The sequence below is a fragment of the Pleurodeles waltl genome, chromosome 6 (assembly GCF_031143425.1).
Source record: "Pleurodeles waltl isolate 20211129_DDA chromosome 6, aPleWal1.hap1.20221129, whole genome shotgun sequence".
NCBI lineage: Eukaryota > Metazoa > Chordata > Amphibia > Caudata > Salamandridae > Pleurodeles > Pleurodeles waltl.
The window spans coordinates 973,268,731-973,281,585 of record NC_090445.1 but is presented as its reverse complement, the minus strand read 5'-3'; the positions used below and the strand labels follow the sequence as shown (position 1 = coordinate 973,281,585).

The following is a 12,855-nucleotide window of genomic DNA, read 5'->3' as shown; positions in this document are numbered from 1 at the left end:
GCAAACACTTAAAAAAGCTTTGACAAAAGTTTTAAAAAAAAAATACCAGCCAAAAAGTGACTGAGGGGTAGCTCTTTGTTTGGACAAAGCCGATGACAGACGTGGAGCAGATCGACACCACCTAATGGCACGCAAGGGTACTGCTTGAAAAAAAATCTCCAAAACCAGACTGACCCCTGGGGGAAATTCTACGGTAAGGAATCTGCCACTAGATGTCTATCAGATATATGGTACCCAGGTCATGTAAGACAGTGTGTCCATTCAGGTCTCCAGCACTTGTTGTGCCAACTTTCTTGTGACAAGGTACAAAATGGCTCCCACCCTGCCACTGCAGACTGGAACAACAGTGTTTGTTTACTGCCAGTTCCATTTAAACCATTGGCAAAACCACCCTATTCCTTAACATTATATGCAAGTCTCCCCTAAAGAAGACCTCTGGAGTCCTATGGCAGGGAGCTGTGTTGTGTCAAGACATGTTTTTCTGTAGGTTTTAACAGTAACACTTCCAAATGGTTGTTTTGCTGTGGGTAAAGTTGGTAGCCCCACTGACAAACACACAGTTACTGGGTGGCATCCCACCCTGGCCAAATTGGGACTAGGACTACCACACTGGGTCATGTAAGGTACCAAATTAATTGTGGCATTAAATGCAACCTGATGGCCAGATCGAAATTAATGTCACTATTAAAAGGTAAGCAACTTTAGAAAGTTGCCACTCTTTGCTCTGCTCAACCAGTAGCCTCAGAGGCACACACACAGATAGCTTAATGACCTCCTCGGGAGCCGTATGAATGACTCCCAGACTGAAGAACAAGGGGAGTGCTGCAGCAGCAAGGTGTCACCTCCTCTGCCAGGACAGCCACTCGAAGGGGGGGGGGCGCGGTTATACCAGAAGCGAACTTCAAAAGGAAAGCAGCCTCTGATGGGTGGCCTGACCCAACATTCCGTAGACAGCGTGGAGACGGGGTCAGAGAGGGAAAACTCGCCTCCAAACCAGTTTTTACCATGGGGGTGTGGCTCTCAGTTAGCCACACCTCTAGGGTGGGCTGCGAAGCTCCTGGTGACTAAGAAAGAGGCACAAATGTGGCATTCTGGGATAGCCAGATGCCACACATCACAGGAACTTTGTCACTAAGTAAGAAGGGCCTAGTAGCCCATTGGCTAGTGACTATGTGGTCCCCTCAGTGCACTTTCCTGGTATAAATAATATGGCACCTCTGGCACCATGACCCTCAGGTCACGCTGGTAGAAGAGAGAGGAACAAAGTAGGGCTGCCCAACTGCATTGGACCTGCACAAAGAGGCTGCATGCTCAGAAGGACTGCACCTGCTGTACTTTGGGCTAGCAAAGTTTGGACTGTGCCTATGGCTCCTGGCTCAGGGAAAAACTGTTTCCCTACATCCAACATAGCAGTGACTCCAAGGATCAGTCAGCTGACCTCCTGGAACCAGCTCCATGGACACAAGAGCTGCAGTTGCCTAAATCCCCAAGTTGGTAGCCAGCCTTGAAGTTTTGCCAGTCACTGGGCACCCAAGAGAACAAATCCGAGATAGCCAAAACCTGCACCTGTGTTTGGATTTATCATACCCAAGGGACACTCCCCCCCCCCCCACACCTTAGGATTTTGACCCGTCCATGGTGCAGCCTGACCACTAGCACAGCATTGGCTGAACAAGTACTGCGACGTAGAGGACTTTGAGAGGCCCCGACCTCTATGGTTAAGTTTGCCCCACTTCATCCATGGACCGAGAAACCACCACAAAGGCACCCTTGGACCACACCACAAACAAAGAATCCTCTCTTTGCCTGCATTCCTCAGTATCAGGGCCACTCCATTGATGTCAACGGCAGTCTATAGGACTGGAAGCACATTCATTGCATGGAATTGAGAGCTACCTGGTACACGAAGCCTGTAGGGGTTGAGAGAACTATCTTGATGATCTGAAACGTTAGATGGGAGCGGCAGGTCTTGTATAATATTAGAGTCAGTAAACAACACACACAAGCTTAAATCTTGCAAGGATTCCATGGGGAACCAATGGGTCTTTTTTGAGCTACTTGAGCAGGAGTCTAGCCACAGCATACTCCACACGCAGGAAATGGTCAGATACAAAATATGGCATTTTCATTCAAATAGAATTCAAAAGGACAGTGCTAAGTACAAAAGCGATGTAGATTTTACCTGAGATGAAAGGGCATCATATCGCTCCTTTTCCTCTTCAAGTTTTTGTTTGGTTACTTCAATTTCGGTCTTTAACCTCTGCACTTTTTCTGCCATACGCTTTTTTTCATTTTCTCTCTGCTGATGTTCTTCTGCAAGCTGCGATTGCAGTGTGTTATTTAAATGCACAGTTGCACGACTTTTCTCATCGTATTTCGTTTTTAATTCAGTAATCTCAATTTGTAGCTGAGCAGTCTTCTTTCTTTCTTCTTCTAGATCTTTTTTTGCTGTCACCACGAGCTGGTCATAGTACTTTTGGTTGTCGTCCAGTTTCTGACCTGCAAAAACAAGTTAAAAAAGACCAGATTAGTTTGACGAAGAATCAACCTTTGGTACCTATTTTTATTCAGCAAACAAAAAGAAAGCAAAAAATGATTTGTACATTTTTTTCTGCAAACATGTATGTAATGACTCGCATCTTGCGCAGTGTTTGTCAAATTAAATGAGCAGCCTCGCCCCACTTAGCGAGTTGCTTTGCTCCTTTTCGACACAATAGTGGATGCTGACCTGTGAAAAACTATTTATGTCAGAGACGGTGTACATAGTTGAGACGCTATCAGACATCGAGGAATGAGTTACTAATTCAAGTTACATAGGAGGACAAAGAACACAGCTGAGAGAAAAGTAGCAACAGCCTCATGAATTGGTGGCCATGATGAAAGGTCTGTGAATGACTTGACGCACCACTCTTTTAGGACACTTGAAACAACTAAAGAAACAATCGCAGTGAGCAAAATGAACACAAAGTTCAATACTATTCTAAACTTGGCAAAGAATAATAATATTAACGTTTTATACTGGAGAGAAGCATCGATTTATCTGGGGCACATATTTTCCCTAAAAACATATTTTAATGCCTTGAAGACTGAGAGGTTGATTAGTAAGCCACCAGCATCTTGTAGAGCAGACTCAGTTTGCAGTAGTGCGGGCTGACGAGCAGGCAATGTCAGATGGAAGGATGCAGAGACAAGCAACATCTGCATGGCCACCACTATGTTGCTGGAAAGATATGAGGATAAGACTAGGAATAAAATGCATCATGGGATAGCCACAATTTCAGAGAAAAAAAAATATATATATATTTATTTATATAAATATATATTTTTAAAGAAAGGTACACGTGACCTCCAAAACAACACAATACAGCCAGCATAAGGGAGTGAGTTTCTTTATATGGTTGAAATGATGGCAAGATGGCAAAGTAAATTGAAAAGTTGCTGCTCATCAATGCAGTTTTCTGAAATTCACAAATGTGAATCCCGGAATGGCAGACTAAACATCCGTCTTCAACTGAATACACTAATGTGTTGAAAGAAGATTAGGTGTGCAATACATGTAATAATAAACCCTGGGCTCAGAAAACTCGTAACCCTGTGAGTTTTCACTGTAAGATCGCAACAGCCTGACCCCCAAAATGGCCAACCCAGCATCTTACAACATTGCAAATTGGGTTGATGATCATGAGACTATAGGCAGCCACCTTTCTCCTGATGTGCAAAAACAGAAAAAGCCAACTCTTGTCAGGGTTAGACTTATAATCCATCTATGATATTAATGATTAAATGTGACAATTTAGTTTTTAGTAGAAAAGGAATCCCTCTTGTATGGCAATGTAAGCACTCACTAGGAGGCCGAATAATATACCGAACAGCCAATAGGAGGACTGAAAAGCTGTTTCACCGGGATGGAGAGAGGGAATGAGTGAGTGTGTCTGGATGTGGTTTTGTAGGTATAGCTCATGAGTACTCTTCTGAAAATACACAAAGTAAAGCATGACTATTTCACAGTTTGCATTTGTACCTCTTGCTTATTCAGAGCTCGTCTTACCAGGTTCAATGGACGTTAAGCCCCTGAAAGTAGAAAATTACCAAAATGCTAAATTACCATAGCACATCAGTTTGACATCACCTTTAATAGGTGATAAGTACAGTCTTAACAGATTCTATGAATTAGTGGAGTACTACCTAAATACCACTTTGGGAATGAACATATTGTATGCATGTTATGCAAAAATGATTACTGAAGTGCATAGAGCAAGGCACCCACTGAGAAAAATGAAACATTGTTTCAAACTCAACATGTAATTATCACACAGCAGCACAAGCGACATGAAACACAATTTTAGTTACACAAAACAAGGGGCAAGAAGCAAAACTGTACTCCGATAAATAACAGAAAATGCTACATAATAGATTGAGGATCCACAAACCTAACAATTTAAAAGTACAGTCAATTTACAGGTAGGTTGCTAATGGAACAGCTCATAGGGAGATAACACGAAGAAAATAGAGGAAATATGTATAGAAATGCGAGGTGAAGGCTGAGAAGAAGTTACTTACCTTCTGCAACACTCTTTCTGATAGAGACTATCTAGCCAAAGATTCCTCACGTTTCGTATATTCCCCACGCATCAGACCATATCTAGAAAAAACTTCAGCAGTACCTCTGAATGCCGGTATGAGGCACCATGTGGCTCTGTACTGATACCGTTCTGCTCCGGAAAGGATGTATGGAGCCTTTATAGGTACCATTCGCATGAGCTGACATCAGTTGCTTTCGAGAGTGTTCACACACTCTGACAGTGCCCCAAATGCAAAATGGAGTGACCAGTGTGCAGATCCCTAGACCTGGGATCTTATTAAGGGCTAGAGTTCAATAACAAACTGGGGAGGATGAAAGGGTCAGTGAGGAATCCGAGCCCAGAGTGTCCACCAGATAGAGCTACTGAAGGTAAGTAACTCATTCTTCTGATAGACTCCCCTACCTGCAGATTCATCACCTTTTGAACAGCTAACATAGTAGTGCCTATTTAGAGGTGGGTCTGTGAATGGACTAACAAGAAAGGCCTGTAGGAATGAGCAGGCAAAATGCCCCTCTCAGCAGAACTGCCTAGACAATACTTTTTTGCAAACATATGGAGGGACTCCTATGTGGCAGACTGGCAAACATCTAGGACAGGGACTCCACATCCCAACATAGAAGTAGCAGCTTTGGAAAGCTGCTTTTTAGCCAATGCGTAGCAGATCCTAATTCAGAGCATGATCCAGCAGGAGATGGTTCTCTTCTGCACTGTCTTGCACATTAGGGATATAAGGACCAAGTTAAGATCTCATTGTGAGATGACAAAGGAGATGAAGGAAACAGATGTTGTAACCCTTTAAAAAAAACTGCACAACTGGAGACTTAAACAACAAAGGTTGATCCAGCAGCCACAAAAAAGCAGAAATGTACCCTTTTAACAGTGCCCAGAGCAAAGCGTTGCCGGGTTAAGGCTATAACAAATAAGACATTAGATAACTTTGCATGGAGGGGTGGTTTATCTAGCGATTGCAGCACCACACTACACCACAAATCTAGCTCTATGATAGGCATATACAATTTTGGCCGAGGGACACCTGTCTCCCAAGATGACATCAATCACCTCTGGATAAAGGTTGAAGGTGTTCAGCCGTTGCTGCTCAATATCCAAGCATGAAGTTGGAGACTGTAATGGAGGGAGTGCAGAACCTGGCCCTACTGTTGTGACAGCAGATCCTCCCTGAGGGGCAGCCTGGTGGGAGGACAGATGTTCAAGTCCAGAAGTTCTGGCTACCATTTTCTCAGTGCCCAATCTGGAGCCATTAGGATCACTTGAGCCTAATCTGTCCCAATCTTCTTGAGAACTTGAGGCAGGAGTGGTATTAGGGGTATTTAGAGTTGCACTCAAGGCAGAATGTGTCTCTAAGAGATAGACTTTTTGGGAACTCCAATGTGTAGAAGTGCTGACATTAAGAGTTCTTGGCAGTGCAAAGAGATCAAGCCAAGATCTCCCCATTTCTGGAGGAGACCTTGCACCACCTCCTGATGCAATCGTCACTCGTGATCTGCTAGGCATCAATGGCTGAGTTCATCTACCCTAGCATTCAGACAGCCTTACATGTGGTCCACCACCATGAAGATCACCTAGTGGTACAGCCATTTTACAGAGGTGGAGGATCTCCTGGCACAGGGTCCATGACCACCACCCTATGTTGTTTGTTGCAGTATCAAATGGCGGTGGTGTTGTCTGTAAGCACCTGAACTGACCCACTTGATGGATGGAAGTCTTTCAATGCCACATGAATGGCTTTCAGCTCCTGAAGGTTGATATGGAGCCTGGAGTCTGCTGGAGTCTAAAGCCCTCCGACATCCACTCCAACACAAAAGTGATGCAGTTGTCGCCACTGTCAGCTGGGTGGGGAAGAGAGAGGGGTCTGCTGCTGACCCAATCGTGGTCCAGTAACCACCACTACAGATCTCCTCCAGTCTCATCTGAACATGGTTGGGGAATTCCTCTTGGTGTTGGGCTCACAGACTTAAGATTCTACTGCAGAGCTGGATATGCCACCTGGCATTCTCGACCATAAGGATGTAGGAGGGTATTAGTCCCAGCAGCCTCAGTCAACCTCGCCAAGTTGCAGGATGGAGGCTGAAAGATCGGGATCATAACCTTATTGTCCTGGACTCTTTCCTGTGGAAAACACACAAAACCAAACGGTGTCTACAGCGACTCCAATAAAGGGGAGCATCTAAGAAGACAAAGGTGTGACTTTCGCACGTTGATAGTGAACCTCAAAGATGACACGAGGGTCACCGTAGTTTGGAGGTGATCGGAGACTGCCTGAGGTGAGCCCGCTTTAACAGCCAGCCGTTGAGTTAGAAGACTCGCAACCCTGACTCACAAGATCCACAGCCACCATCATTTTTGTGAACACCTGAGGAGCACTGGTGAGACCAAAGGGGAGCACAGCAATTGAAAATGCTGCTGTCCCACCATGAACCGTAGGTAGCACAGACAGGTATATGGAAATAACTGTTCTACAGGTCCAACGCCACCATACAGTCTCCAGAATCGAGGGTATGCAAGGTGAACATTTTGAATTTCTACTTCCGGATGAAGGTGGTAAGAGGGCAAAGGTCTAAAATACAATGAAGGCCTCCGCCCTTCTTGGGTATCAGAAAGTAGCAGGAATAACGACCATGTCTTACTTCTGGCACTGGCACCCTGTCAACAGCCTCTTTGGCCAAAAGGGCTTGCACTTCCTTCAGCAAAATGGAGAGATGCTCCTCAGTCAGTCTATGGAGGAATGGAGAAAGGTATGGCGGAGAAAAAAGGAAGGGTAAGACATAACCTATGCAAACAGGTTGAAGAAGGCACATGTTTGAATTTAAAACTTGCCAACCCAGTAAGAATCATTGGATGCTGCTTCCCATTGGGTGGCTGTGCTCCCTTAAGGGCACGCTAAAGAGATTTTGCAGAAGGAGCGGGGTTAGGAGAGGGTACCACAGACAACTGCAAAACTGCTGAGTTTCATGCTGAATTTGTAGTATTAGGAACAGTGTTGAGGTTAGATATGCTTGTGGCGCTCGCCCACTAAACTTTCTGAGGAAGGGTGCAGAGCGAGGAATGCAGGGTTGCCCAGAGCAGGGTAGTTGCATCATGCCATTTGTTGAGTGTTGGCCCAGGGCAAGGTTTGACCCCGAGCCTCCAATCGGGTATCCTTTAGTGTTGCATTAAATGGTATAATGGGCTCAGAAGATGTCTGCCCTGGCTGGAGAACTTCTGTCAATACATTAGTCTTCACCTCCAAGGTGGGGAGCTAGATGTCAAGGACTACATCCGCCCTCAGAATATCATGACGTAAGAAGTGGATTCCTCAGTGGCTGGACCAGGGGGAGAGAGAAGGCCCATTTCAGTGGAGGCATCAAGACCACTAGCCTTGTGCAAGTCGTCATACTACTTGTCATGTTGATAGCGCTGAGCGAACTCATCACCTGTTTCGTAATTATTGTTCGAGTCTGTGCCGATAAGAGTGTTAGGTGTGTTGTCTTCCTTTTGGAGGTGGCAGATCAAGTGGAGGATACGGCACCACAAGTGTCATGGCTTCAGACGAGGTAGGACCAGCACTGAGTGAGTCGGAGAGTAGCATGGATATCCCTGGAGTCGAAATTCCAGGGACTGGTATGGATTGTGGTGCAGGAGGTGGGACCGGGACCAGAGCAGGAGGTGTTATGACCGGCTCAGAGGGTCCAAATGGTGCAGAGGGCAAACCCATCAGTTGTACTCCAGATGGAAGGCCTCTCGGCTCCTTGGGGCCCAGAGTTGAATCAGAGGGAGTCGGCAGGGATCCTAAGAGTATGAGGATGGCTGCGTGGAACTCTGATCTGTTGTGGAGTGAAAGAGCCCTGGAAATTCAGGTTGTGTCACAACTAGTTTCGGGATGTGACTGTGGGAGCCGGATCGAGAGACATTGCCCCGCCCTGCTCAGGCAAATGTGAATGTGAGTGGCGAGAGGGTGCCAGATTATACTTCAATTTCTTGTGCTTCTTTTTGGACTTACCAGACAATTTGGAGCAAGATGAAGACCGTATTCTGGAGAGGCTTCAGTGACTCCCGGAGAGGAAACAGGACTGGGACTGAACCTTGGACATGGACCGCAACTTAGAATGGTCTCAGCAAAAAGTTGTCTTGTGCTTTCCGATGTACAGTTTTGGCTCTCTGTCCAGGATGACTTTTTGGGTTTAACTACAGGCAGTCACTGCAGGGCTAGGAGTCGTAACTTGACCTCAGATACCACAGGCACACCAAATGGGGACCTGCACAGATATTTGTTCACTTGTTTGCAACAGGATTAGCACCTGTCATTTTAGCGCAGCATCACTTAAAATATCAAGGGAAAGGTCTTTGAGAGATGCAAGAGAATTCTGGATCAGCATCTGGTGCGTCAGCGTGCAGGATAGGGGCCTATATAGACTGCATGCTATTTTCTGTGTGGGATGGCCCTAGTGCGGAGCAGCACCACACCACCTATTGGTGCACAGAAGTACTGCTGATGTGTTTCTTGTTCCAGTATGATGCCTAGAGTATAATCAAAAGTTGAGGAATCTGCAGCTAGAAGTCGCTATCATAAACCAAAATCACAAATAACCATGAGAACTAAAGGAAATGACAAGTATTCATGAACCATAGGTGCCTGAAACCGATGAAGGACTGGAAGTGGCGGATTATAGAAGGGAGAAACTATCCAGAATATCAGCCTCAGGAAAAGAAAAAAAGAAAAAAAAAAAAAAAAAAAAGTATCTCAAAGCCAATAGGTCTCGCCTAAGCAAGAGCTGTTGGCTTTGCCGATGTGTTTTGGTCATATTGTTCACCAGCCTGGCTAAAATTTGTCGCATGAGAGTACTGAAATCTGTGGAGTTTGGGGGTCTGACTTTTATATTTGAGTGCCCAGAATCTCGAAGGCTGGAGAAACTTCCAGGCCTTCCTTTGAAGTCCTTTCCTTCCCCATGCAGGGGATAGGCAGAGCCCTATTCAGCTCCTCCCTCCCACCTAATCCAGGAAGAGCCATCAATATGCTAATGCCACACCCAAGGGGGGGGGGGGGGTGTGGTGTGTGGTGTGTGGTGTGTGTGTGTGTGTCTCTCTCTCTCTCTCTCTCTCTCTCTCTAGTGGAAATGCACAGAGCCAAACTGTCATCTCCCCCAGGCTTAGGGGGTACCTTAAGGGGTGACTTACATTAAATAAAAAGGAAGGTCTGGGTGTGGCAAGTGGGTGCACTTGGCAGGTCGAAATGGCAGCTTAAAACATCACACAAAGGCTCTGCAGAGTGGCAGGCCTGAGTTGCGGTGCAAGGGCTAATGCGGTGGGTGGCACAATCGGTGCTGCAAACCCACAAGTAGTATTTAATTTACAAGCCCTGTGCACACAGGGTGCACTTTACTAGGGACTTGCAGCTAAATTAAATATGCCAACTGTGGAGAAGCCAATGTTAAGATGTTTGCGAATACAAAGCACCTGCATTTTTGCACTGGTCAGCAGTAGAAAAGTGCCAAGGTGCCCAATGGCCAGCAAAAATAGGTCAGAAAAACTAGGAGGAGGAAAGCAAAACGTCTGGGGGTGACCCTGCGTAAAGATCCATTTCCAACAAGATGGAGGTGTCTCTGTAAAAACAAAGCAAATAGAAGAATTCAAAAAGGGAAGGTAGTAAACAAGCAACAAACGAATGTCATTAAAATGATCATATTGTGACTTTGAAAAAAGAATCAATTAAAGCGATATTTTCCTCTAAAGAATGCCTTATCTAATCTACTATAGGTCTAGCCTGTTAACAGCATTAGCCGTCTGTTGTCGAGGACCTTTTGCCTTCAGTATATGAAATATATATAGAGTTGGCTTTGGGGTAATATAGTAACCTGATCCTTCTCACCCCTATGCAACACCAAGCCTTGAAGATGAATTAGGGGGGGAAGATACACAATGCAAGAACCGAATGGTTCTCATATTGGCATATCAAACTATGGGTAATCACTCCATAGATAAATACTGGTAGAATAACAAATGATGACATCCTGGGAAAGCAATTCTACTCCAAGCCTTGATTAACCATACCGCCAGTAACACAAACATCATTTTTATTCATATTGAAAGAGCCCTTCTTTCACTGTAGGCAAATCAAGTACTCAAACAACAAACCGATGTAATCTAGAGGAAAGTTTCCAACCAAGTGTTCACGAACTATGGGACACACAAAACAGAGAACATTCCACCCCTTGGCTGTTTTATAAATCTTTTACCTTAATCCTTCATCTAGAGTAATAAAATACAATTTCTGTGGGAGGCTGCCTCTTAAGCTACGTCTAGGGAGGTAGCCAGCCACCTGCACATATAATTGTCAGGGACAATGCTCCAACCATTTCATTAAGAATGGCCAGGTTATATAAGGTGTTAGTGCAATGTTCTAAGTAGTTGGCAATCTTTCCAACTGGCAGACGCACAATACAAGGAGCAGGTCATATTTCTGTTGTGAGCATCCCAAAAAAATTTTAACGGCTTTTCAGACTTGCTTTGTTCAGTCGATCTGAAGTCAGAACCAATTGTGGAATAATTTAAAAGATGAAAACTTCATCCTAGACTTACATGAGTTTGTCTCCTAAATAAGTACAATTCAGTAAAATGCAGTATATTCACAGTAGACTGCATTTTTACTAAAATCCTGGTCATCACTTTACTCTTTTCTTATAGACATATTTGATTGAGTTTTTCTTAGGGTACACTGCAATGTAACAAGAAAAGTAAACTTTAAAGATTAAAAATAAAAAACGAAAGCACAAAAACTATAGTCTCTCCCTTCCCCCCCTTCCATATTAGCATTTGTGATGATATTCTGAATAAGTTCCCTCTCCCGGCTCCCCTGCACCTCCAAGCCTCACTATGCCCATTTGCGAATTTCAGTTTCAAGTACATCTGCCCTGGTGAGTCTCAGAAAGAGGGCAATCCCTCTGTAACATGCCCATCTCTCCCATATCTTTGAATACTTCTAAGAACAGCCTCTGGCTTCCTAAACAGGTTGTTCCATATTCATACAGTGATCCAGCCCACTCTTTCAAGTCCCAAGTGCTGGGGCCGAGGGGGGGGGGATTCACCTCCCTTCGTTTACATGTGGTATAGGGCGATCTGATCAGAGATTCCCTTAGCCCACTAAATTCTCCCTAATCTGAGTAACAATACGGAACCATTCTACCAGCGGCTCTATAGCTATAGAGAAGAGTGATATGGAGAGGGGGCATCCCTGTCTGGTTCCCCTGTGAATCTGGATTGGTTCACAGAGAAACTGTGGAGAACTCTGGCGGATAGGACAGTGAACATGACTGGACATATTTGAGGAATTTGGGGCCACAATTAAGGCGTTAAGTGAAAGGAACTAATAATCTCACTTTATGGAATCAAAAGCTTGATATCTGCCAGCAATACTCGCATTGGCCGATGTAATGCCAAGGCTAGTGCATTATGTAAGCGATGTATATTGTGCTTGGTTACGCTCTGTGGTACAAACCCCACCTTAAAATCCGGATTGATCAATGAGGGCATCACCCCTACCAGGCGCTCCGTGAGGGACTGCAATAATTCTGCCCTCCATATTGAGGAGGGAAATACAGCATTCTTTTCGGAAGGGGGTGTTGTCCCAGCTTAAAGATCACCACATTCGGTCTCTCACAAATCCAGGGGCAGTCTGCACAGCCTCCGCCAGCATGCCCTCTAGAGGCTCCTTCAGGAGGTTCATTTAAGACATAAAATTCCAGGGGGAACCCACTGGGACTGGGTGCTTTACCAGAATTCAGTTTGCTTAGAGCCAGGGAAAGCTCTCCAGCAGTTAGGTAGTTTTCTAGGGATAGCCTCTCTAAGTTCGAGAGACCTCTTAGGGGAAGGTCGTTCACAAAGTTCTCCATCAGCTTTTACAATTCACTGTCCTGCTTGGCGTATTTTTGCAAATTCTAAAGCAATCTCTCACTCACCAGCCGCTGTTGCCTCCTCTGGGGTGACTAAGGACAATATACGTGATTTGTGGTGTAAAGTTTAGCAGAGTCTGTGAAGCATACTTTCAGACTTGTGTTATCGCTTTTCTTCATACAAATTTGGAGCCCATAAAGCACTATCCGATGAAACACAATCCTCAACTGAGGCTAGTCATCAAATCAATTCATTTAAATAACATGAAGCAGATTATGCTTCACAAGGAAGACAAAGAGCGGTTAGATTTTCTAGCCATAAAGGTTTATTAAAGGTTAAAAAGATTCACAAATGCAAAATCATAAAATTAAACTCAAATCAAAGTCAT

The 12,855-nt window shown here is 44.8% G+C and overlaps 1 protein-coding gene across 7 annotated transcripts in view; it reads right to left on the bottom strand.

The window, feature by feature from the left end:
* The window catches only part of CEP55 (centrosomal protein 55), a 209,241-nt gene that overhangs the window by 65,000 nt on the left and 131,386 nt on the right, over positions 1-12,855 (bottom strand). For all 7 annotated transcript variants that reach the window (XM_069239827.1, XM_069239828.1, XM_069239833.1 and 4 more), the window contains one exon: positions 2,183-2,499. In XM_069239827.1, the coding sequence (XP_069095928.1) occupies positions 2,183-2,499 (317 nt within the window). The remainder of the gene's footprint in view (positions 1-2,182; positions 2,500-12,855) is intronic.